This window comes from Carcharodon carcharias, chromosome 3 (genome assembly GCF_017639515.1).
Source record: "Carcharodon carcharias isolate sCarCar2 chromosome 3, sCarCar2.pri, whole genome shotgun sequence".
Taxonomy (NCBI): Eukaryota; Metazoa; Chordata; class Chondrichthyes; order Lamniformes; family Lamnidae; genus Carcharodon; species Carcharodon carcharias.
Genome location: NC_054469.1, coordinates 46121672 through 46148040, shown reverse-complemented (window position 1 = coordinate 46148040; position 26369 = coordinate 46121672). Strand labels below are relative to the sequence as shown.

Below are 26369 nucleotides of genomic sequence, written 5' to 3'. Positions count from 1 at the left end.
TCACAATGTGCTTTTAATCCAATTTCCTAGGAACTCAGCTGAGACTGCTTAAATTAATTTCACATGAACTTTTAAGAGCCAGTGGAGAAAGAGGAAACTTTCCCCCAATCAGCCTGGTCTAGATTCAAGTGAAAGACGACATTCTAATCCATTTATGTGGCCCCCTAGGAGTAATGCATTTCAATTTACAGAGGTCAAATATCTTCTTATTTCAAATATCTTCAATTTGTTTTATACATAAAACAAATCTTATGTTTCGCTAACACTTTGGTCACCTAAAAAGAATGTTTTACCTCTTGAATAAGTGCATTGTGTCGGAGCACTTTACGTGCTTTCATGATGCGGACTATAGCAGCCTGCAGATACATTTTCCTGTCCTCATCGACTGCACTTCTAGTTTGTTCCATCTCCTGAAAGCAATGAAGCAAGAACTAGAAACCCAACATGACTGTTTTAACAGAGCTTTGATGTGAGCTATGCTTTGTGCTTTAGCTATGTACACTTATATATAAAAATATTGCATACAGCTGTACTTAGTGAATAAAGAAACAGAACAGTGCATTTCTTAAACTAGCCAAAGAGCTTAGTAGTAGTTAGTACAACAGAAATCAAAAACAGAAAAGCTCATATAAGTTACCTTCACTTTTGTTTTGTAAACAGAAACTAAACTCACCAGTTTTGTTCCCTATATGCTGCAATTAGAGAACAGATGTTTATTTTTCTGCCATCTGATAATTGTTCAATGCTACATATTGCCTGCTTCCAGTCCTGAAAATTCTATAAGAAATAGGAGCAGGAGTAGGCCATTCAGCCCTTCGAGCCTGCTCCACATTCAATGAGATCATGGCTGATCGACTTCAACACTATTTCCTTGCGCTATTCCTGTATCCCTTGTTGTTTTTCGTATGTAGAAACCTATCGATCTCAGTCTTGAACATACTCAATGACTGCGCCTTCAGAGCCCTCTGGGGCAGAGGATTCCAAAGATTTGCCACCCTCTGAGTGAAGAAATTCCTCCTTATCTCAGTCCTAAATGACCTGCTCCTTATTATGGGAATGTGCCCCTTGGTTCTAGACCCCCAGCTGGAAAGCTGGCCAATAATCCTAAGATATTTCATCATTACTTTTAAGAGTTCTGTGGCTAATTACTAATGAATTCGGAATAATAATATATATATAATCTCATGGATAAAAATAAGAGCAGGTTGCAGTTATGAACTTCTGATTTCCCTAATCTCTCAAGTCAGCTATTTGTGCATTTTTACAGTACTTTTTAGATCTGAAATAAACTCAATTTAAAAGATCAGAGCTAGTCCAATTATGATATAGTCACCTCAATAAATGAAACGACTGCAACATTTTTCTTCTTCAAAGATCCAGCTTCCATGTTGCAGACAAATGCAGAATTGGAGACCAGAAATAAACTAGAGGCTTAATTTTAATTGTCTGAAAACAAGCTACAGACAATGCACTACAGGCACACATATAAACACACTAGCCATTTGCTGCAGCTTTTGCTAGAGGTGTAAATGATCAAGAATAAAAAGCCAAATCAATTGGACACAATACACACCAGATTTCCCCCCAGAAATTAGCCAAGACAGAAAGCAGAGAGTAGTGGTAAACAGTTGTCTTTCAGAGTGGAGAGAAGTGTGCAGTGGTGCATCCGACAGGTTAGGTTAGTATTAGGCCCACCATTGCTCTTTTTGATATTTATCAGTGACCTGGGCTTGAATATACAAGGTAGAATTTCAAAGTTTGCAGATGGTACGAAACTCAGAAATGTGGTGAAGTATGAGGTGGATAGTAACAGGTTTCAGCAGGATATAGACAGATTGGTGAAAGGAACAGACACATGGCAGATGAAATATAATGCAAAAAAGCGAGAAGTGGTTGGATTTTGGAAGGAAAAACATGTGAAAGTAATGGGCCTGAACTTGTGCAGAGTGGCAATCCAAGTCAGGTTGCCACCCCACTCCGACTTTCTTACCTGAATTTTTTTTCGATCCTCTCTCACCAGACCTTCCGACTCAGGCCAGGTGAGATCTGGGCATTGGAGCACATCCTGGAGGCCTAGCGTGGAGGACAGATCAGTTGGGTGTAAGGAGGCTAAGCCCCCTTTTTGTTTTACAGCATTAGCTGTAACAAACATCCACTGACCCTTTGTTTCCTGTCACTGAGCCAATTTTGAATCCATTAGCTGCTGTAAACCAAGTAAATTAAAGGTCCAGCCAAGATTAAAAAGGTCCTTGGAACCATAGAAAAGTTACAGCACTGAAAGAGGCCATTCAGCCCATAGTGTCTACGCCGGCCGAAAAAAAAACTAGTGCCCATTTTAACCCCATCTTCAAGCACCCAGCCCGTAGCCTTGCAGGTTACAGCACTTTAGGTGCAGATCCAGGTGCCTTTTAAATGAGTTGAAGGTTTCTGCCTCCACCACCAAACCAGGCAGTGAATTCCAACACCCACCACCCTCTGGGTGAAGACGTTTTTCCTCATGTCCCCTCTAATCCTTCTACCAATCACCTTAAATCTGTGCCCCCTGGTAACTGACCTCTCTCCTAGGGGAAACAGGGCATCCCTGTCTACACCATCTTGGCCCTTCATACTCTTGTATACCTCAATCAGGCCACCCCTCTGCCTCCTCAGTTCCAGGGAAAACAACTCCAGTCTATTCAATCTTTCCTCATAGCTACAATTTTCAAGCCCTGGCAACATTCTTGTAAATCTCTTCCATGCTCTCTCCAGAGCAATTATGTCCTTTTTGTAATGTGGCGACCAGAATGGAACACAAAATTCCAAATGTAAGCTAACCAGCATTTTATACGGTTCCATCATTACATTCCTGCTTTTGTATTCTATACCTTGTCCAATAAAGGACAGCATTCCATAGGCTCTCTTTCCTGACTTATCCATCTGTCCAGCCACCTTCAGGAACCTGTGGACATGTACATCAAGATCTCTCACTTTCTCTACCCCTCCCAATATCCTTGCATTCATTGTGCATTCCCCAACTTTGTTTGCCCTCCCCAAATGCATTACCTCACACTTCTCTGCTTTGAATTCCATTTGCCGCTTTTCTACTGATTCAACTAAGCCGTTGCTATCATTCTGGATGCAACAGCTATCCTCTTCACTACCAACTACACAAACAATTTTTCTATCATCTGCAAATTTCCCAATCATGTCACCCACATTTAAGTCCAAATCATTAATATATACAACAAACAACAAGGAACCAAACACTGAGCCCACTGGAACACCAACGGAAACCGTTTTCCATTCGCAAAAACATCCACTGACCCTTTGTTTCCTGTCACTGAGCCAATTTTGAATCCAACTCATCTCATTCCCCTGTATCCCATGGGCTTTTACTTTTCTGATCAATCTATTATATGGGACCTTATCAAATGCCTTACTAAAATCCATGTAGACAACATCCACTGCATGACCCTCATCAATCCTCCTTGTTACTTCCTCAAAAAATTTGATTAAATTAGTACGACATGAATTTCCCCTAATAAAACCATGTTGATGATCTCTGATTAATCCCTGACATGCCAGGGAGAAGGCAAGTGTGTAAGTGGGTAGGATTTTGGAGATGGGGGGGAGGGGTGGGGGGTGCGTGGGCGGATGTCAGGTCGGATTGTGCCTCGGAGGGGGTTGGATTTGGCCCCGGGGTGGAGATGGTGAAAGTTCGGAGTTAGGGCGAGGTGGGGGGAATCCCACGGGGGGTCTGGTATGGATCTGTACAATAGTTACTCAGAACTTAAAAGCGGTTTTAATCCTTCTAACTTATTCCAACTATTGATCTAACTCAGTCAGGACCATCCGAACTTTGCGATTTAAATCGTATTTTCGGATGGTTCCCAGTGCAGGGCCAAGGGAAGTTTGCACTTACAAGGCAATTGTCATGAAAACATTACCCGAGAGGTTGCAGGGGTGGGAGGGTGTTCCTTAGTACATATTTGGGGTGCTCCCCAGTTACACTGCCTTGGAGCTCGGAAGTTACAGCCCAATATGAACTAAATAGTAAAATTTTAAAGGCGGTTCAGAACAGCGACACTGGGGTGTATTTACACAATCATTGGAGGCGGTACGACAAATTGAGAATGTTGCTTTAAAAAAAAATACAAAATCCTTAGCTTACTTAATCGAGGCATTGAATATAAAAATAAAAAGTCATGCTAAAATTTCAGAAACTACTGGTTAGGTCTCAGCTAGCATTCAATTCTGGGTACCTCTAGGGATTCTGATAGGAAAAATGACAAGAGTTTTGATTCAGTAAATAAGGACAAACTGTTTCCAGTAGCAGAAGGGTCAATAAACAAAGGACACATGTTTCAGGTGAGTAACAAAAGGATCAAAGCAACAATTTTTTTATTTTACACAACGTGTTCTGATCTGGATTGCACTACCTGAAAGGGTGGGGGAGGCAGACACAAATTGTAACTTTGTAAAAGGAATTGGATAAATACTTGGGAAAAAAAATTACAGGGCTACAAGATTAACTTGAGCAACTAAAAGCCTGATGGGCCGAATGGGACCTTGCTGTACCATTCTATGAAATAAAATCTAAGATTAAACAGAACTGAAGTGGAAATATAGTACTTTCATTTCGATGACTCACTTCAACCAGAAAATAACTAGTTTTATAAAGATGATTAGTCAAGAAAATAAACCTCTTACCTGTGGTGTATCTTTCTGCATGGAAGTTGTAATTTTAAATTTTGTTCTTTTACTGCTGAAACCCATATTTAAAGAGAAAACTGAATCCAAGTCAACATCTTCCTGCAGAGAGGAAAACACACGTACAATCATGACTTTCTAAAACAACAGGCAACCTGAGTGCAATTCATTTTCCCCTGATTTGCATCAAGTCAAGTATCATATTGTGCCGAGATACTACAAGATCTACCTGTGTTCTTACATGGACATCTGATTTATTATGAAATAATCTGTTGATCTGGTGGCTTATTTCATTTATTTTTTCTAAACCTTTAACTCAGAATTTAAATGTTGATTTGCCTTCCTCTTTCTCATACAAGTCCTGTTTTTCTTCTGAGCCTAGATAGCAAATGTTAACATACTAACTGACCATGAAGGAATTACAATCACCAAACGTATATTTTCCAGCAGGGGTCAAGGAATAATTAAGAATAGAAATCTTGGATGCCGTGCCCTGACAGACTCCCTAGCCCAGGACAAGTGAAGCACTCCTAAGGTAACACGGTGGCAATCAGCTAACTCAGTACAACCTCTATACCAAACTCAAGATCTTCCAGACACCTATGCATTTATCATAGAGTCACCGGGCGAAGCTGAAAGGTTTCTTGTAGTTTTACAAATATAACACTTGTTCCCATAATCTTAGCCCCTCTCCAAATTGTCCTCGGAAGTGAACAATTAAGCCAAGAAAATAAATATTTTATTATTTTCCAAGATCAGTTTTTGTTATTGTTCTCAGGCTTCACACGTCGCACACACTGCTAAATATTTCCGAAACTTCAAATACATCAGAAGAATTAACTATACGTTAATTCTTCCAAACCAGTATTAAAGCAGGAAAGAGTAATAAACTATAATCAAATGAAAGTGTTATCTCCATTTCATCAACATACTTGCCTTGTTTGAATCATGGTTGATCATTTTTACATCAAGTAAGGATTTAATGGTTTTGGTAAGTTCTTTTTCATTCATCTGTGTGCTGTCTTGGAGCTCCTTGTAAGTGACTATTTCACTGTTGTTAAATGCCAGCAGCACTGCCATTTGGTATGTAGTAACCATAGCTACATAAGGCTTGGATAAATAGTTCATTTTTACTTCACCTTTTTCCCACAAGAAAAAAAACACAGGAGAAAAAAAACAGGTAAAATGTACAAGCATTGTATTTCAAAAGTTTTCACATTGAGAAACAGTTGCATTAAAATACATTCCAATGCCATCTGGTTATTCAAATTAAAAAACAGAAAACTGAGAAGCTATCACTATAATTGAACTGAGTGGTAGAACTAGAAATCAACAGTTATATTAATACACGATTAACTGAATTTTTGACATACAAGAACATAGAATTGATATTTGTTGTACATTACCTACACCACAGGGACCGGAGTGGCTCAAGCAGGCAGCTGACCACCACCTTCTCAAGGGCAATTAGGGATGGGCAATAAATCTTAGCCCAGCCAGTGACGCGCATATTCCGTGAATGAATAAAAAAAAATTCTCTCTCACATAGCTCTCTTTCTGCCAAACATCTCACCAGTTTCTTCTTGAACAAGCCAAATCTATTTGCCCTACTATGTTGATGGGTAGGTAATTCCATATATAAACACCATATTTAAAGATTGCAAACATGAGTACAGATGAGGAAAGGCCAATCTAGTTGATCCATCCATAGAAAACACCGGTTCCCCCAACACCTCATTTAACTGCCTCTTGAATGATTGAGTTTGTGTTTCCACTATCCAATTCAGAAGACCATACCAGGCATTAATTATGTTTTGTGTGAAGATATACTTCCTGAGATAAGGCCTAAACGTGACTATTGTCAGTTTGTGCTCAGTAGTTAAAATGAAACTGTCCATTCACCATTCCCCTTTTAAGATTGGATACCTGTCCACTTGTGCACAGAGATTGTTAAAACATATCATTGGCATTTAATTTTTCTACAGCTAGAGTATCTCAGCAGGATTGTCCCTGAGGTTCTCAATTCTCCAGAGCACGCATCCCAGTAGCCAATCCAAGTATAATCATCTTTCACTGTGGCATGGTGAACTGAACGATACATAATAATGCAGCTGGGGCTGAACCAGTGCCTTGTACAATCTCATGTGCATGTTAACATGCTAACCGACCACAAAGGAATCACAACCACAAACATGCATTTTCCAGCAGGCATCAAGGACGCTGTGGCCTGCCAAACTCCCTAGCTCAGGGAAACTGAGAACAAGGGATGGCAATCAACTAGCTCAGTACAGCCCCTATACCAAACTCAAGATCTTTCTGACACCTATACATTTATCTAAGAGTCACCGGGAGAAGCTGAAATGTTACTTATAGTTTTACAAATATAGCATTTGTTCCCATAATCTTAGCCTCTCTCCAAATTGTTCTAGGAAGTGAACAATTATGCCAAAAAATTAATTATTTTATTAATTTCCAAGTTCAGTTTTTGTTATGGTTCTCAGGTTTCACATCTGGGATTTGTGTTCCAATAATTATTGGAAACTTAGAAAATCAAGAATTAATGGAAAACATATTTTAAAGCATAATAAATTTCCAACATACCATTATTTCTGGAACATGCCAAAGGCAAAGGTGGCTTAAGCAGGACATTACTTTGCTGAAACCTCACATTTTCATGTACAGTTGAGACAGTGACAAGGAATATTCTTTCCTTCCCCAGTACGATGTTAAAATGAATCTGTCAACTTTGACAATTACTAACTGAAACCAGAAAATGCTGGAAACACCCTGCAGGTCAGACTGCATCTGTGCAGGGAACCAGAGTTAATATTTCAGTGAAACTCTGTTTTGCCCAAACTCTGCTTCTCTCTCCAAAGATGGTCTAAGAACTGCCGAGTATTTCCAGCATTTTCTGTTTATACAGCAACAACTTCTGTCTTTATTTAAGATTTCCAGCATCTGCAGTATTTTATTTCTGCAGTGGCAATTTAAAACCTCGATTGGAGGCGGTGGCGTAATGAACTGGTAATCCAAAGATGCAGGGTAATGCTTTGGGGACCAGGGTTTGAGGCCCATCATGGCAGGGGGTGGAATTTGAATTCAATTTTAAAAACATCTGGAATTAAGAGTCTAATGATGACCATAAAACCATTCTCAATTATCGTTAAAAACTCATCTGGTTCACTAATGTCCTTTAGGGTCAGAAATCTGCCATCCTTACCTGGTCTGGCCTACATGCGACTCCAGGTGTCCAACAATGTAGCTGACTCTTAAATGCTCTCTGAAATGGTCTAGCAAGCCACTCAGTTGTAACAAACCGCTAAAAAGCCATAAAAAAGGATGAAACCGGATGGACCAACCTACTGGAAATGACAATGGCAAACTCAGTCCTGTGGACCCTGCAAAGTCCTCCTTAGTAACATCTGGGGGCTTGTGCCAAAATTTGGAGAGCTGTCTCACAGACTAGTCAAGCAACAGCCTGACATAGTCATCCTCACGGAATCATACCTTACACAAAATGTCCCAGACACCACTATCACCATTTTTGGGTATGTCCTGGCCCACAGGCAGGACAGGCTCAGAAGAAGTGGCGGTACAGTGGTATACAGTCGGGAGGGAGTTTCCCTGGGAGTCCTCAATGTCAACTCTGGGCCCCATAAAGTCTCATGCATCAGGTCAAACATGGGCAAGGAAACCTCCTGCTGATTACCACATGCCACCTCCCCTCACCTGATGAATCAGTACTTCTCCATATTGAACACCACTTGGAGGAAGCACTGAGGGTGATGGGGCAGAGAATGCACTCTGAGCGGGACACTTCAATGTCCATCATCAAGAGTGGCTCGGTAGCACCAATACAGACCAAACTGGCTGAGTCCTAAAGCACATAGCTGCTCGACTGGGTCTGCGGCAGGTGGTGAGCGAACCAACAAGAGGGAAAAAGATGCTTGACCTCATTCTCACCAACCTGCCTGCTGCAGAAGCATCTGTCCATGACAGTATCAGTAGGAGAGAGCATGGCACAGTCGTTGCGGAGATGAAGTCCTGCCTTTACATGGAGGATACCATCCATTGTGTCGTGTGGCACTACCACTGTGCTAAATGGGATAGATTTCGAACAGATCTAGCAACTCAACACTGGGCATCCATGAGGTGCTGTGGGCCATCAGCAGCAGCAGAATTGTACTCAACCACAACCTATAACCTCATGGCCTGCCATATCCCCCAGTCTACCATTACCATCAAGCCAGGAGACCAACCCTGGTTCATGGACGAATGCAGGAGGGCATGCCAGAAGCAGCACCAGGCATACCTAAAAATGGGGTGTCAACCTGGTGAAGCTACAACACAGGACTACTTGCGCACCAAACAGCATAAGCAGCCAGCGAAAGACAGAGCTAAGCGATTCCTCAAACAACAGATCAGATCTAAGCTCTGCAGTCCTGCCACATCCAGTCATGAATGGAGCACAATTAAACAACTCATTGGAGGAGCTGGCTCCACAAATATCCTCGAGCTCAGTGATCGGGGAGCCCAGCACATCCGTACAAAAGACAAGGCTGAAGCTTTTGCAACATTCTTCAGCCAGAAGCGCCGAGCAGATGATTCATCTCGGTCTCCTCCGGAGGTCCTCAGCATCACAGGTGCCATTCTTCAGCCAATTAGATTCACTCCACGTGATATCAAGAAACATCTCAAGGCACTAGAAACTGCAAAGGCTATGGGGCATGACAATATTCCGGCAATAGTACTGAAGATTTATGGTTCTGAACGTGCTGCAACCCTAGCCAAGAAGTTCCAGTACAGCTATAACACTGGCAAGAACCAGGCAATGTGGAAAATTGCCCAGGTATGCCCTGCACACAAAAGCAAGACAAATCCAACCCAACCAAATACTGCCCCATCAATCTACTCTCAATCTTCAGTAACGTGATGGAAGGGTCATCAACAGTGTTATCAAGCGGCATTTGCTTAGCAATAACCTGCTCATTGATGCTCAGTTTGGGTTCCGCCAGGGCCACTCAGCTCCTGACCTCATTACAGCCTTTTTTCAAACATGGACAAAAGAGCAGAACTCCAAAGGTGAGGCCAGTGTGATTGCTCTTGACATCAAGTCAGCATTTGACTGGGAGTGGCATCAAGGAGCCCTAGCAAAACTGAAGTCAATAGGGGAAACCTCTTCACTGGTTGGAGTTGTACCAAGCACGAAAGGAAGATGGTTGTGGTTGTTGGAGGTCAATCATCTCAGCTCCAGGACATCATTGCAGGAGTTCCTCAGGGTAGTGCCCTAGGCCCAACCATAGAACCCTACAGCACAGAAAACAGGCCATTTGGCCCTTCTAGTCTGTGCCGAAATATTATTCCGCTAGTCCCATTGACCTGCACCTAGTCCATAACCCTCCAGACCTCTCCCATCCATGTATCTATCTAATTTATTCTTAAAACTTAAGAGTCAGCCCACATTTACCAAATCAGATGGTAGCTCGTTCCACACACTCACCACTCTCTGAGTGAAGAAGTTCCCCCTAAACCTTTCCCCTTTCACCCCCTAAAGCGATGTCCTCTTGTGTTTATTTCTCTTAATCTAAGTGGAGAGAGCCTACATCTTCAGCTACTTCATCAATGACCTTCCTTCCATGATAAGGTCAGAAGTGGAGATGTTCAGCACCATTCGCGACTCCTCATATACTGAAGCAGTCTATGTCTAAATGCAGCAAGACCTGAACAATATCCAGGCCTGGCCTGTCAAGTGCCCAGTAACATTTGCACAACATAAGTGCCAGGCAATGACCATCTCCAACAAGAGAGAGAATCTGGCCATCACCCCCTCGACATTCAATGGCATTACCATCGCTTAAACCCCTACTATCCATATCCTGGGGTTACTGTTGATCAGAAACTGAACAGGACTAGCCATATAAATACTATGGCTACAAGAGGTCAGGTCAGGTCAGAGGCTAGAAATCCTGTGGTGAGTAGCTGACCTCCTGACTCCCTAAAGCCTGTCCACCATCTACAAGGCACAAGTCAGAAGTGTGATGGAATACACTCCACTTGCCTGGATAAGTGCAGCTCCAACAACACGCGAAGCTTGACACCATCCAGGACAAAGCAGCCCACTTGAGTGGCACCCCATCCACAAACATTCACTCCCACCACCCCTAAACTCTCAGCGGCTGCAGTGTACACCATCTACAAGATGCACTGCAGGATCTCACCAAGGCTCCTTACACAGCACCTTCCAAACCCACTACCTCTACCATCTAGAAGGACAAGGGCAGCAGACACATGGGAGCACCACCATCGGGAAGCTCCCCTCCAAGACACTCACCATTCTGACTTGGAAATATATCGCCGTTCCTTCACTGTCGGCTGGGTCAAAATCCTGGAACTCCCTCCCTAACAGCACTCTCAGCGTATTTACAGTACACAACTGCAGCATTTCAGGAAGGCAGCTCACCACCACCTTCTCAAGGACAATTACGGGGATGGGCAATAAATACTGATCTAGCCAGCGATGCCCACATCTCATAAAATGATTTTTAAAAAAGGACAAAATGCACACTGATCAGGTTTGCCATGAATGAGGAAAAAATAGGTATGCAGGAAAAAGTGAAAATTACACTGCAAAGTTGCTTCTTTGTGGGAAACAAAGCCATTCCAAAATTCCCAAATACTCCTTTAATTTTTCCAATACCAGTGGCTCAAGTGTCCTACTGCAAGTGATGAGTAACTTATAATTGTACAGAAGTAGCTAAGGGACAACAATGTACTCACCCCAAAAAAATGTGCAAGTTTTGCTTCAGTTCTGATTTATGCAAGTATATTATAACTGAAAGAGACACATCTGGAGACTGCAAAGCAGAATTCCTCAGACATCCATAAATACTTTCTTTTCTGATGAGGGGAGAACAGAGGGAAGTTTATGGCGAGTTTGATGTATTGTTATTAACGAGCTTACCTGTACATAGGTAGTGCAGCCAAGTAAGTTTTCTACCACTGAAGTGCTGGTTGTAAAACAGTTCAAACTGCAAGGGGAAAATTGATCACATTAGACAAAACATTTCAAAAATTTTCTTTGATTACATTTTCCAAAGATTCTGTACTAGTGTAATGGAAACTTGGAGATTACATAATTTCAATAACAATTCTTAAGAGAAACAGACTTTTAAGGAAGGGCTTAAGAAAATCCAATACCTACTGGTTTGCAAGCAAGTTCTGCAATGTTAAGTACCTGGTGGTCAAAAGTTTGCTTCAGTAACCTCGGTGATTCTTTTTTAAAAAATAGCGTTTTACCTTAAGGAGGAGTCGGAGTCCAAACAAGATCAGTGTCACAGAATATCCATTACTGAAATCACGATAATGCCAAGCAGATCTACTGCCAAATTTAACATACAAGATATCTCAAGCATTTAGTTTTTTTAAAAATAGGTTATAAATTGGGGATTAAGAGCACTTCAAAACCGCCCCCCCCCAAATAGTCCTAATTATTCAGCACATAACTGCATTGAGGGGTGAGGGGGTCAGACCATGGAAGTCGATGAAATTATTAACTACAATATGCATATACTGTATGGTTCTTCATGTCCAATAGCTATTGATAGCATCAGAATCTATATCCATTCTATTAAAATGGCATGAACATATTGTAAAATTCCTACACAATTTAACTCTTAGCCCTCTTTGCTATGATTACCTCTGTCTCTTTGTTTCTCATGTATTTTCATAACTGAATAGTTTCTTCTCTGGTTGCCAGTATTTAAGGCATGTGCAACCTTAAATCTCTTACAAAATTATGAATTTTGGAAGGAAGAATGAAGAGAGTCAATATAAACTAAATGGCACATTTTTAAAAGGGTATACACAAGTTGACAAAGCTATCAAAATGCATATAGGATCCTTGCTTTATAGAGGCACAGAGTACAAAACCAAGGTAGTTATGATAAAACTTTTAAAATCCCTGGTTAGGCTTCTGTATACTGCATACAACACTAGGTGGCACACTTTAGAAAGGGTGTCAAGGCCTCAGAAACAGTTCAGAGGAGATTTACCAGACAGCCCTAGAGATAAGGGGCTTCAGTTGTGTGGAGAGACTGGAGAAGCTAGTTTGTTCTCTTTACAGCAGAGAAGATTAAGGGGAGATTAATGGTTGTGTTCAAAATTATGAAGAGTTTTAATGAAGTAAATAAGGAAAAATGATCCGCTGGCAGTAGCTAGGTGAAGCAAAAGATTCATACTGGAGATTAGAAGAACTTATTTTATGCAGCATTCTGGATGATCTGGAATTAATTGCCTTAAAGGGTGGTGAAAGCAGATTCAATAGCAACTTTCAAAAGAGGTTTGGATATACACTCAAAAAGAAAACATTGCAAAGTTATGGGGAAAGAGCAGCTCTGTGGGACTAAAGAGCCTGCATTGGCACAGTGGGTTAAGAGGCTCCCCTCTATGCTGTTAGGCTCTATGGGTGGAATTTTACACCGGTGGGATTTTACGGTCCCACCGAAGTCAATGGACTTTTGAACGGCTTGGCACACCCACCGTGACGGGGCCACAAAATTCCGTTCTATGACTCTAAATGCCAGGGAGCTTCACATAAAGGGCTGGAATTTTCAAGTGTAAGGAAACTGACTGAACACAGGTACAGGAAGGAAAATATTCAGGAGATTTCTGAAGGTGAGATGAGATGTAGCAGAGCAGATAGGTTTAGCAAGAAAATCGCCAAGCGTAGGGCCTTGGATGATGAGTGGAGGAAGGATGTGATATACAGTGGGCTGAATTTTGAAGACTGCAATGTGTAAGCTAAGGCACGTCTATGTTCATCGATGGGTATATTTTATTGTCAGGATAGACCCATTAGAGTTGTAGGTACACTGATAGGAATCCTTAATAGCAACTGCAGACCTTGTTAAGTCTCATGGTTTCAGGTCAAGTATGGCCAAAGAAATCTCCTGCTCTTCTTCACCTATTTCCTGATAGAGCTGGCCATACCCTCAGGTGCCAGACTGGCTTTGCATCAGGTGAAATAGAGAAAGGGAGTAACATACTTAATGCCACATTCATCAAACTGAAGAGACAGCTTTGATACCAGTGATCACTTCACAGTGCTTTTAACACAAAGCCTCAACTGTGCAATGCAGATATCCTCCGCTGATTAAGGGCAAAATTGTTGTGCTAAGTGGTACACACCAAAAGACTAAAGATACATCTAGCAGCCCAAACTGAACATCCATGAAGTGCTCTGTTCCATGAACAGAGCAGAATTGCATACCAATATCATTTGACAATTCATGGCTTGACACAACCCTCACTCTTCAATGTAACAATCTCTGTAGAGATAGTTAACTTTTAAGAAGGTCTTTGAATTTCCAGTGACTGACTGGAAGGATCACACAAGGTTTCAAGTTTTAAGACATTTATGGTGACAAACTAAAAGCAACACTGATTAAATGCTATTTCAGTCGGCAACTTGTACTCTAAACTACAGAAAAGTTTCCCCATTTAACATGATGAAAATCCCCATCAATGGCTGTATTTTACTCTGCCCCTTAAATGGACACTGCATTCTCTAGGGCCCAGTCCAAAGCTATTCGCAGCTCCTGATGGCTTGCTTCTTATCCCCTCCTCTAGTCAGATAACTTCTAATCCCCGAACTGACTTATACTGTGAGGCTTACCCTGGAGGTTCTTCTCTCTAGCCAAAGCTAGACAAATCTCCCAGCCTCGTTTAAATCCTCATGAACATGGTTACTTCAGAGTGTGAGCTCCCAACTGCATTCTGTGTGGTGAACGAGAGATACCGGATGCTTCTATTCCTCTGTTCTCGCCCTCCCTCTCAGATTCTTGCAGACTGACCTATGAGATTCAGTGAGATCTTAAGAAAACCCTGTAAGCAGAAACTACAATGGCTTTCTATGGCCTGTTCCCCTCTCAAAGGCGATGCAAATTACATGGGTCTTGTATCCAAGTAGAAATGCTGATTTTGCTGAAATGCTGAGAAGAAACTATCTTCTAAATCCCTAACTCCATTCAATCATGGAATTAAATAGATAGTTTTATGTATAACCATTTATAAAAACCTGACATTCCTAACACCTCCCTGTGAGACTCGGATACCAACAGTCAGGTGTGAATATCAGGTGAAGCACCTTCTTCTCAGTAAGATACCCTCAACCCCTCTCCCCCCATAACATCCAAACCACCCGGGTTTGTAGTCAGGCAGAATTCTGGTCACATTACCCCTATTGCCATTTTACCCTAAATTAAAGAGGCAGTTCCAAAACAAACACTCTCATAAGTTTTGTACTTATAACATCAACCACCATCAACCTAGGAGACCAAATTTAGCCAAAATAGGAATTAAAACAGGCACGCTAGAATCAGCATCAGGCATTTCTTAAAATGAGGCTAAACACCAAAAGCAACAGGGCATAGTTAGAGCTAATCAGTCATATCAACAAAACAAAGCACTCCACCAAATAATGGGTGCTCAGGCAATTAACATCCATCAACATCCACGTCTTCAACAATGGTGGACCCAGCACAAGTGCAGAAGATAAGGCTGAAATGTTTGCAGGCATCTTCAGCCAAAACTGTTGATTGAACAATTCTATTTGATGTTTTCCTAAGACTCCCAGCATCATAGATGTTGATGTCCAGCCAATTCAGTTTATTCCAATTGACATTAAGCAGCAGACTGCATTGGACACATTAGCCCATCCAGCTGTTGTGTTAAAGACCTGTGCATGAGAGCCACCTGCTTCCCTAGCCAAGTTATTTCAGTTCAGACATGCAACTGGCATCTACCTGCTACTGTGGAAGATTGCTTAGATGTATCCTAACCAAAATAAATCTAAGCTGGCCAATCAGTGTCCTGTTAGCTTCATTTCAATCATGAGTGAAGTCTTAGAAGGCGTTATCAATACTGCCATCAAGCAATGCCTACTCACCAATAACTAGCTGATGGACACACAGTTTGGGTACTGTTTGACCCACCCCAAACTAGACCCAGACATCGGCATAAGAGCTGAATGTCAGAGGGGAGGTGAGAATAGCCATCCTCAACATATATGCTGCATCTTGGATCATGTAAAGGAACTCTCATGAAACTGAGGTCAATGGGAAAGCTCTTCAGCAGCTGGAATCATTTGTACACAAATAAAAATGGTTAGAGGACAAGAACTGCAGCCTGGCAACATTGAGGCCTCAGCCCAACCAGTTTCACCTTTTTCATCAATGACCATTCTTTCAGGGTAAGATTAGGAATGAGGCAGATCACTGATAATTTTAACACTTGGTTCCATTCCCAACACCTCCCAATGATAAAGCAGCCCCTGCCAGCCTAAGGCAGTAATTGGACAAATCGAAGTAATATATACATATATTTATATACACATAGATGCTTTAATGGAAATAATAAGCCTCAATAAAAAGTCAAACATTGTTGATTACTCCCACCATCTTGGGGTCACCAGAAACTTGACTGATTCAGCCATTTTAACACTCTGGCTACAGAAGCAGAGGCTAGACATTCTGAAATGAGTGACTCATTTCTTGACCACTTCCCAAAGACCACATCATCTCGAAAGCTTAAGTCCGAAGCGTGATGGGATACTCACCACTTACCTGGAATGACTGCAGCTGTAAAACCGAAGGGACCTGATACCAGCCAAAACAGAGCTGTTGGTTTAAAAATGCCACTAGCATTGGCCTCAATATGTATTCTCCCTGCCACTGACACACCAGAGCTGCAAGCATATGCAATGTCCAGGATACACTGCAGAAACTTAACAAGTTTACTTTCGCAGCACCCCCTCACGTGTGACATATTTTGACCAGTGGCCTTAACAGGACAAGCTTAGCAGCATATATATTAATGACTTAAAATTGCATGAACAATCGCACATGAGATTCTATAGTATCTAAAATATGTGTCAATTTAACTTCATCCTTGAAATTTCAAAGGAGGCGCCACCTACCAACTTACCATCTGTACGCTCTTTTCCAGTTCTTGTGGAATGGCAAACGTTGATGAAGGTGCTTGAGTCAGAGGCCATGCACCAGCCTGAAATAATTAATATCATAAAATAAGATTTATACATCAAAAACAACAAGTAAATGCCAAATTTTAGATTAATTTTCAAGTACTTAAAATGGGTGACTGAATTCCATCTAGTACTATGAGTCAAAATTGAATAAATTCACCATCTAGACAGGGACAAGGAAAGCCATTCAGATCATAAGTTATCCAACCAGAAAGGCCCTATAGCTCCCAGCACAGCAATCAACTTTTCAAATGACTCTACTATCTAACTCAGAAGTCTATTTCAGTGTGCACATAACAACTTTGTTGCATCAGTTACAAGCAGTCCATGTCCAAATGCAGCAAGACCTGGACAATAACAAGGCTTGGCCTGACAAGTTGCAAGTAACATTCACAGTCTCCTGACACAGCATCTTCCAAACCCCTGACCACTGCCATTTAAAAGGACAAGGGAAGCAGACACACGGGAACACCACTACCTACAAGATCCTCTCCAAGCCACTCACCATCCTGACTTGGAAATATAACGTTGTTTCTTCACTGTCGCAGCATCAGAATCCTGGAACTCCCTCCCTAACAGCACTGTGCATATACTTATAGACACTACATGGACTGCAGCAGTTGAAAAAGGCAGCTCATCACTACTTTCTCAGGGGCAAATAGGGAAGGGCAGTAAATGACGCCCACATCTCACGAATGAATTTAAAAAAAGGCCTGAACAGGTTTTCAACGCTTTAAATCTCTGCCCTTTGTTCTACGGTCAAAGATTAATTTTAATTCATTTTCAGGTTCTTTTTAAAAATATACTACTTACTACTATATATATACACATCTGAGATATCCACTCAATTACCATCTTTCAAGGCTGAAAAACCTAAGCTTTTCCGGGTTTTTCTCACAACCTAGTCCTCTTGGTACTATATTATAGCCCTGCAGCTCTGAACTGACTTCAGTACATATCACAGGAGATTTTTGTATCATACATTCCCTGAATCTGTGGCCTTCTACCTCTACAATTGAGTCTATAAATCTGGAGTGCAAAGGAACTTGGGAGTCCTAGTCCAGGATTCTCTTAAGGTTAACTTGCAGGTTGAGTCAGTAGTTAAGAAGGCAAATACAATGTTGGCATTTATTTCGAGAGGACTAGAATAAAAAAGCAGGGATGTGCTGCTGAGGCTTTATAAGGCTCTGGTCAGACCACATTTAGAATATTGTGAGCAATTTTGGGCCCTGTATCTCAGGAAAGATGTGCTGGCCCTGGAGAGGGTCCAGAGGAGGTTCACGAGAATGAAAGGCTTAACATATGAGGAACGTTTGAGGACTCTGGGTCTATACTCAATGGAGTTTATTTGGATGAGGGGGGGATCTGATTGAAACTTACAGAATATTGAAAGGCCTGGATAGAGTGGATGTGGGGAAGATGTTTCCATTAGTAGGAGAGACTAGGACCCGAGGGCACAGCTTCAGAGTAAAGGGAAGACCTTTTAGAACAGAGTTGAGGAGAAACTTCTTTAGCCAGAGAGTGGTGAATCTATGGAATTCATTGCCACAGAAGGCTGTGGAGGCCAGGTCATTAAGTGTATTTAAAACCGAGATAGATAAGATTCTTGATTGGTAAAGGGATCAAACGTTACGGGGAGAAGGCAGGAGAATGGGATTGAGAAGCTTATCAGCCATTATTGAATGGCGGAGCAGACTCGTTGGGCCGAATGGCCTAATTTCTGCTCCTACGTCTTATGGTACAGCTATTAACTAATTAGCCATAATAACTAAAAAAAAAATTTACGTTTATCGAGCATCTTATTAAGCTTCTTTTAAAGAAAATGGAAATGAAACCAATGTCAATTAACATTAGTGAGGCCAAGAAAAACAATAGGTTAAGAATGCAAAAACCATCAGGATTGTCTGTGACATCTCTCAAATAGTTATAAAATGATGAATAATGCAGGAGTTCCCTAAATTTGACCCTCCAGAATGAGTGGCAATTTTTCTGCTTTTGTTTAGTCTTTTACAAAATACATTATCTGCTAATTGGCCAATACATATCTTCTCCAGCAAAGAAACAATGTTGGTTGCTGGTCAATTTCAGTCGCAGAGCAGAGATTTCTATACCATGAGTTAGACAATCAGGATTTGATGTCCCTTTGGGTAGCACCCACGTTTCATGTTGAAATCTGTTTGATCACACAAGGATTCATGTGTATAAATACACAAGTGAAAAGGTGTTAAAAGTCAAAAGGATATTTTTGGAAGTATTGGAACAAGTTTTTAAAAAGCTGAAAGTTGGCCTATTTAAAATTAAATCAATCACTTGCTAACTCCATAAGTGAATGCAATCAAGCACAACTAAGCTGTGCAGACCAGGAAGCTTCAAAAAATTGACATCTCATTTGCACTGAGGTAATCGAACTCAAACTAAGTCTTAAACATACCACTTTACAAGCATTTATTAAATCAAGTACTGACAAAGTTACCAAATTAACTTTTCCAATTAATACCGTGTTTAAAAGAATTCTTTTCAGAAGGCTTTCAAAAGAATGTATGTCATGTCACAAAAACCTTCACTGCAGTAATACCTGGTTACCACACATTTGTCCTCTCCAAGTTTTTAGCTCCCACATGGTGAAAACTTCTTGAAACATGCCGTGGGAAACCTTGCTTCACAAACATGTATGGGGATACATTTGAGCGTCTTTCGTACGCTTTCTCTATTCTAGAATCACCTGTATGGGCTTTACAAATCGTTGTGGTTTAATCAGAAAAGGATAAAGTGAGGGCTAGGGTGCTTGGTTAGAGTTAACTGGTGATCCAACCTACCTGAAGCACATAGATCTGAAAACTGATCCCAAGATCTATTACAGTGTCCTGTTGCCTTAAAAAAGTGGCTGTAAATTTGTTGTTTAGGTCAGCACTGACATTCATATCAGTGTACATCCTGTGAAGCTTGCTGGTAAACTCGTATCCACAGGCTTGCTGCATAGAAAGAATAACATTTATTATGGCACAGAAAAATATTGCTGTTACCTCAGATCAGTGTGCTACTACAACCACAAGAATATTTAAGACTTTTGCAAAGACATATATATAGGGCAGAATTTTACAGTCCCTCACTGGCAGGCTCTTAGGCCCATAAAATTCCTGCCTGAGCCCAACCTGTCTGCAATTTTATGAGGGGTGGGGGGGGAAGCTCAGCAAGTCATCCTGTTCAGGGAGGAGGAGGGGGGTGCCTCCCTTTCCACGTCAGATGCCCCCCACCCCAGCTTCCCAAAGGTCAGTCCCCGTGGGTGGTCCCTCCCCCACAGCCTCTCCATCAAGACCCCCACCCCTCCCAGGCCTCACCTCCCCTGCTGCGAGACCACCCTGCAATTGCCTAGTCCTGTACTCCAGTACTTAGAATTTGGGGATTGCTTGTAGTCCTAGTCTTGGCCACTGTTGCCATTGGCTCTGCTGGGGCTACAAAGCTATTGGCCAATCAGATTAACCAGCAGCTCTCTGAGGAGGGACTTCTGCCTACATGAGGGTAGAAGCCCCACCTCCAGCAAATTAATACTTGTCAAAATGTTAAGTGGCTGCGGAGCTGTTGTGGTCAGTGGGGATGCGATCTCAAGTGGTGGGGTACAAAACCTCGCCATCTGAAAAATCCCGCCCATAAATTTGCCTTGATTTTTAATATGATTTAAACATTCATGACTTTATCATATTTAACATTTTTTTCCCCCACTGGCACTTTCCTAAAATAACTAGTTATGGTCACTTTTTTTAAAATGAAAGCATCGAACTCTGCAGATGACTTTTTCTGAAAATCAGTGATTTTTTTTCAATAATATTTAAGCTATGAAAACGATAAAAAGAAATACAGTATATAACTTAAGGCAAGTTTAGTGCAGGCAAAAAAATCATAAATACCTAATTTGCTAATAATTTTCTAAACAATGTTTGCACATTTTCAGAATGTTCAATAGAGGTGCTTAAAGGATATGCTATTCTGGAACATATTATTCAGTTTCACTTTTTCCACATTTTACAGACTTAAGCTAGTTAAGTAAGTGACTGGCCTTGCTCTATTTTTTCCAGTCAGCCAATTATTTTTGTCGTACTGTGCTGCAAAATTAAATTTAATGTTAGAATTACAATAACCTTGCCAACATTTAAAGATCAGCTTACAACTTAATTAAGGAAAAATACAATTTTTAGGGCCAATGGTTAAATAAATCACAATTGTGCAACATTTCATAATTCAACATACATGTTTACTCAGTGTATGGTTACGGTTTTCCTTCAGAATTCATTTGGGTTCACAGGCTTACCCTCCTCATTGGAAAAAGTTAAGAATTTTAAGAAGTACTGAAAATTACCACCATCTGCTTTTGGTTAGTTACTAAATTCTTAATTACATATTGTGTGTGTTTACAGAACTACATTTGAAAAGGGGTTGTGCTTTTATTTATTCTTAAGGACATGTTACGAACCTTGAGCTTATTGATCATAGCTTCTTCAGAATCCATGGACATAGAAAGACCATGTATTAATCGCTTCGCCAGCATTCTGGCATAGAACTGAGGTTGGAGAAAAAGTAAATAGAAAACTTGGATTCAGAGTGGCACCTGAACATAAATGTGAGAAATTGCAATTCAATCGCTTTGAAGAGCTATTGTGATCACATGATTTCACAATGCATGACTACCGTTTAATTATTCACATATTAAAACAAGACTAATTTCTGCACTTAATTGCAATAGCTTAGCTGTAATCAAAGAAGTTCAAGAAAAGTAAAAGAACGTCAAATGTTTTAAAATGCTGCCTAGTTCTGTCATAATCAGAGAGGACTTCTATTTACCTTCTGAAAGACATCCTTATCATCAATGTACTTGAAGACTGTGATGAAGCTGGTCAGTTTGTCCTCAACTTCATTTTCAGTCATTCCTTTTGCTGACTTCTTTAATAGATTGTCACAGTATTTAGCTAGCTGCAACAAAAATTAGATTAAGAAACTTATTATTTTTCCAACAGGGATCAAGTAATCACCACTGATTCACAATTTTCATATTATATTCTCTGCATTAATTTGGTTCCATCCACATTATTGCTTAACTCAAGTTCAAGGCAACAGAAAACAGACTCAGATTTCATTCCCATTCTTTCCTCTTCTGTTCTGAAGGCAGTGGTTCATTTTCCATTTATATCGGTGCGTTAGCCCATTGGTAACTTCTGTAAGTGCATATTCATATGTGAGCCCAAAGATTGAATAACAAAGGCAACTTTGACAGTGAGGGTGGAAAAAGAGGCAACATTACTGCTATGTGTGATCCTATCCTCATCTCTGAAATAAGCAGTTATCAGAAAAAGTCTCTAGAAAGAGATCATGGCAGGAAACCTGTCTAATTACTCTGTTCCCAAGTGGCCTTGAAAGAGATGTGCGTGTAAAATTATAAGGGATAGTAAGGACCCATTTTCCTTGGCAGAGAGGTCAATAACCAGGGGGCGGAGATTTAAAGTAATTGGGAGAAGCGTTAAAGAGAAGTTGAGGAGAAACCTTTTCACCCGGAGGGAGATAGGGGTCTGGAACACACTGCTTGAAGGGGTGGGCCAGGCAGAAACACGCATTGCATTTAAAAGTACTTGGATCTGCGCTTGACGTGGCTACAGACCAAGAGCTGGAAATTGGGATTAGACTGGATAGCTCTTTTTCACCCAGCACAGACACAATGGGCTGAATTGGTTTATATGCCATAAATTCCTATGATTCCATGAAATCAATTCACTAAGGATTCAACATAGTGTCTTCCTGGTATCTATAGCAGTAAAACTGTGTTTTTAAACCATGAAAATACTGGGGAGGCCAAAGGCAAATTCCAGTGTAATTGAAGTCAAACTTGATTTTGTGGTAAAAGTGATGCTGCAATGTACTTTGAGAGAAACAAAAACAGAAAATGATGGGGCTTGAAGAAGGGTCCCCAACTGAATTGTTAACCGGTCTGCTTTCTCCACAGATGCTCCCTGGCCTGCTGAATGTTTCCAGCACTTTCTGGTTTTGTTTCAGATTTTCAGCATCTTTAGTATTTTGCTTCTAGCTTATTTTGAGAAGTTTGTTTACAAGTTAAGTCAGCATGCCTAAATCTGCCAATATTGGTCCAGAGCATTAGTTCAAGAGGACAGAAACATTATGGTCACTTATATTTGCCGTACTTACCAACTCTGGAGCCTTGCAGGAAGATTTAGGCTCTCGATAGTTTACTACTGACGTTAGGGCCTATAACAAATAAAAACCTCTCAAACAGTATTTCAACAAGTTGGCAACATTGTAATTTTCCATTGTTCTAATTTGCCAATCAGATTACAACCATGCTAAGTAAATTTTCAGAAACAGCACACAGAAAGGGGAATAGGTGAGTGCTCCACCAAACTCGGTGAAGAAAATCAAATGTCTTCAGGAGGAAAAATGGCACAAAGGGGAAGACAGCCTTCTCTTTCATCCTCAAAAAGTTGCTGCTAGAGGGTACACTGGGGCAAGCACTCTACTCTTGCACCTCAGGAGCCAAAATCTAAATCTAATTCATTCCAAGAGAGAAAATGACTTCTGCCACATTGAAGGTCAGAAGAAAGTTGCACAGAATTAATTTGGGCAGTGTTAAGATAGTCCTTGGTGCATGCAAGCTCACAACACTCACTGCTGTTAAAAATTATGAAACATTTGCCATCTTGCTCTGTGGCCATAAGGATACAAATGAAAATTTTCACACTGGTGCAGCACTCTGCAGAGATTCAGACTGGAAATGCATTGCAAAGTTCAGAAAAGAGAACTCCCCTCCACTTAACCATGCTAGACACTGGGTAGAAAATTGCTTTCTTTTGATGTCCACAAAATTCACTTCAGCAAAAAAAGTTGCACAGGTTGTAAATCCTAGTAAAAACAAGGAAATTCACACAACTGAATGCATACCTGGTGTACAAGGTACAGCTGGGGGGCTGGCTGTGATCTAGAGTCACGCTCACAAATTGTCCTCGTAGCTTGGAGAGCCTGAGTTGGGGAGCGCTACAGTAGCAGTGCGGATCAAGGTTAGAACTGATGGGAAGGGGAGCAAACCAGAGGTGCAGCATCCTGGTGTTCTGATGCCATGTGCCAGAAAGTCAAGTACTTAGACTGATATGTGCATGAGTCCCCAGGCAGCAAGTTCCTGATTTCTCAGCAAGTGGAACTGAGGCCAATGATTAACCACAGGACTCTGCCTTGCAGAGGTATTGCAATATAGGGCAGTCCTTACCTCGAGATACTTCACAGGTTGAACAGGTTGGCAAGGAGCATGGACAAGTTATTTTCTAATAGAGAACAGAGCTAGCAAATTTGACTTTTGTACCTTGCAACAGTTATTTACTTTATTCCTTCCTTTGGATTCCTTCCTCCTATGTATGTCATGGATCATTTACTTAGCCAAGATGAGCAAGTGAACAGATTCCTGGATTCTGCCACTACCAATCCATAACCATCTCTATCTGATATACAAAACACATGAGACTTTGGGCTACATTTTTTCCATCTTGTAAGGCAGGTAGCAATTAACCTCCACCCAGTACACCTCACTGTTCTGAACAAGATTAGATTATATGGAGAAAATAGTGGGTCAACATTGTATTACTCTAAGGTATATGTAATACTATATATACCTTGGGGCCCTGCTGACAGCAAGAAGGATGTAAGGGGAACTGAAGATTCAGGATTTAAGTGGTTACTTAACAAAGAGTTGTCATTTGTAATTCAGATGATCTGTGATTTAATCCAAGGAGCACAATATATTTTTTATCAGAGAAATCATTCTACCAATAGAGGGCACTATTATACCACATTGCACTCATCAGTGTTTGAATTTACCAGCTTAAAAATTTTACATTTAAAAGATTCTTTATTATGCTTTATTTTCTATGCAATTTCAGAACGGCTTTTTCCTTTTATGACTAAAGTGAGAGAGTCGGCAACTCTAAGCACCTCATCTCCATTTACTAGTTTGGACAGCATAAAACAGTGTCAAGAGATGTACTGGCTCATTTAACTTAAGAAAAGGATTCTAATCCAGGCCCCCAGGCCACTCAGAGTCATCTTTTTAAAAAAATGAAAGATAAATGTTTTAAAATAGTTCAAAGTTTTCTAGACTATCAGAGAAATTATGCACATTTTTCACCGAGTGTAAAATCATATATTTCAGGTATAGCAATGCTCACAAGAAGCAGGGAAGCAAGTCTTAAAAAAAAAACTTAGATTTATTTAAAAGTAACTTACCTTATCAAGTGCACTCATAAAATGCTGATCACCATTCAGGACTGAACTGATGAGTTGAAGAAATTTACTGTGAACTTCAAGAACAGATTCCACAAACTGCGTAGGCATCTGATCAAAAAGACAAAAAAAAAGTAAATCTTGGGAGAAAAGCTAAAATCTGAATTTGGAATACAGGGCCATCTGTATGGGGTCCAGTTTGAAATGAATGTTAGACAAAATGGGCAATTGGGTTGATTGAAACCAATGCTAATTCCGTCAACAGCTGACTAGGTTAAGTACATCCATTGTATCACATTTAGCAACACAGACCTGTAAAGTCCCAGATTCCATCCCTTATTTTCTTTTTCAGTTGACGGGGATGAGAGGGACCAGCAAGTAAATTAGTCAGCATCTTCATTGCCGGTTTTTATTCACTGGTGAAAAGAATTAATGCATGGGCATTAGGCCATGAGGTGCTGAGGACAATCCTAATAATCAAACGGGCTGCAAACATTCGCCATTGGGGCCACAGGTGAAAAATTACTATTTGGCCAATAGCCCTGAAAGCCAATAAACCGTACTTTAGCAAGATTCATTCACTTTACTGCAGACTTGTCCACTCAGCGGCCTGGATTATGGCCTCCGAAGCCATATGTGTTCACTGTTCAAAATGCTGTTTAGGCAGGTAAGTGAAGTTAGAGATTTTGCAAGGGGCTGCTCCTCTAATTATAGGCCATTTCTTTCCCACGTTTGCAGTTGGGCTCACTGGGTGAGAAATTTTTTTCTCTGAGGGTTGTGACTTTTGGACTCTGCCTCAGAGGGTGGTGGAAGTGGGGTCATTCAGGGGACGTGGGCTTCACTGGCTGGGGCAGCATTTATTGTCCATTCCGAGTTGCCCTTGAGAAGGTGGTGGTGAGCTGCCTTCTTGAATCAGTTTGGATTGGTTAATTAGTTTTCTTTCTTTTTATCTTTCACTGTCTCCTGTTCTCTTCTCTTCCATGTGGTTGTCTCACAATTTCATGTCATTTTAGTGAATATTTGTCTTCAAGTCTTGTTCATTCTTTCTTTCCTTACTTTCCCTCAAAAACAGGCAGTTGTTCCATTTTAAATAAACCTACATGATTTTTGCAGCAATTAAAACAGAATAGCTTGGGCAGAAGTTTTCAACAAATATGAACATGATACGTTACCTGGACACGTCATTGGACGTTTCCACTACATGTCTATCAAGCCACAAATGGAGCTCTAAGTATTGTGCATTTTTTTTGCCTTTAAATAGGAAAATATGTGCAGAGGCATTCACAAAGATGAATCAGCTCCTCCCCGTCACCTCTCAGGATGACTGTGCTCCATATTTTATCATAAAAATATTTAAACTATTCCAGCTGAA

At 40.8% G+C, this 26369-nt stretch overlaps 1 protein-coding gene across 4 annotated transcripts in view; it reads right to left on the bottom strand.

Moving 5' to 3' along the window:
- The window catches only part of cul2 (cullin 2), a 77164-nt gene that overhangs the window by 6696 nt on the left and 44099 nt on the right, over positions 1-26369 (bottom strand). For all 4 annotated transcript variants that reach the window (XM_041183878.1, XM_041183877.1, XM_041183880.1 and 1 more), the window contains exons 11-20: positions 25001-25108; positions 22919-22978; positions 21566-21694; positions 21198-21284; positions 19546-19701; positions 16672-16749; positions 11651-11717; positions 5626-5828; positions 4690-4791; positions 294-410 (exon numbers count right to left, since the gene is read on the bottom strand). In XM_041183878.1, coding sequence (XP_041039812.1) covers positions 294-410; positions 4690-4791; positions 5626-5828; positions 11651-11717; positions 16672-16749; positions 19546-19701; positions 21198-21284; positions 21566-21694; positions 22919-22978; positions 25001-25108 — 1107 coding nt within the window. The remainder of the gene's footprint in view (positions 1-293; positions 411-4689; positions 4792-5625; positions 5829-11650; positions 11718-16671; positions 16750-19545; positions 19702-21197; positions 21285-21565; positions 21695-22918; positions 22979-25000; positions 25109-26369) is intronic.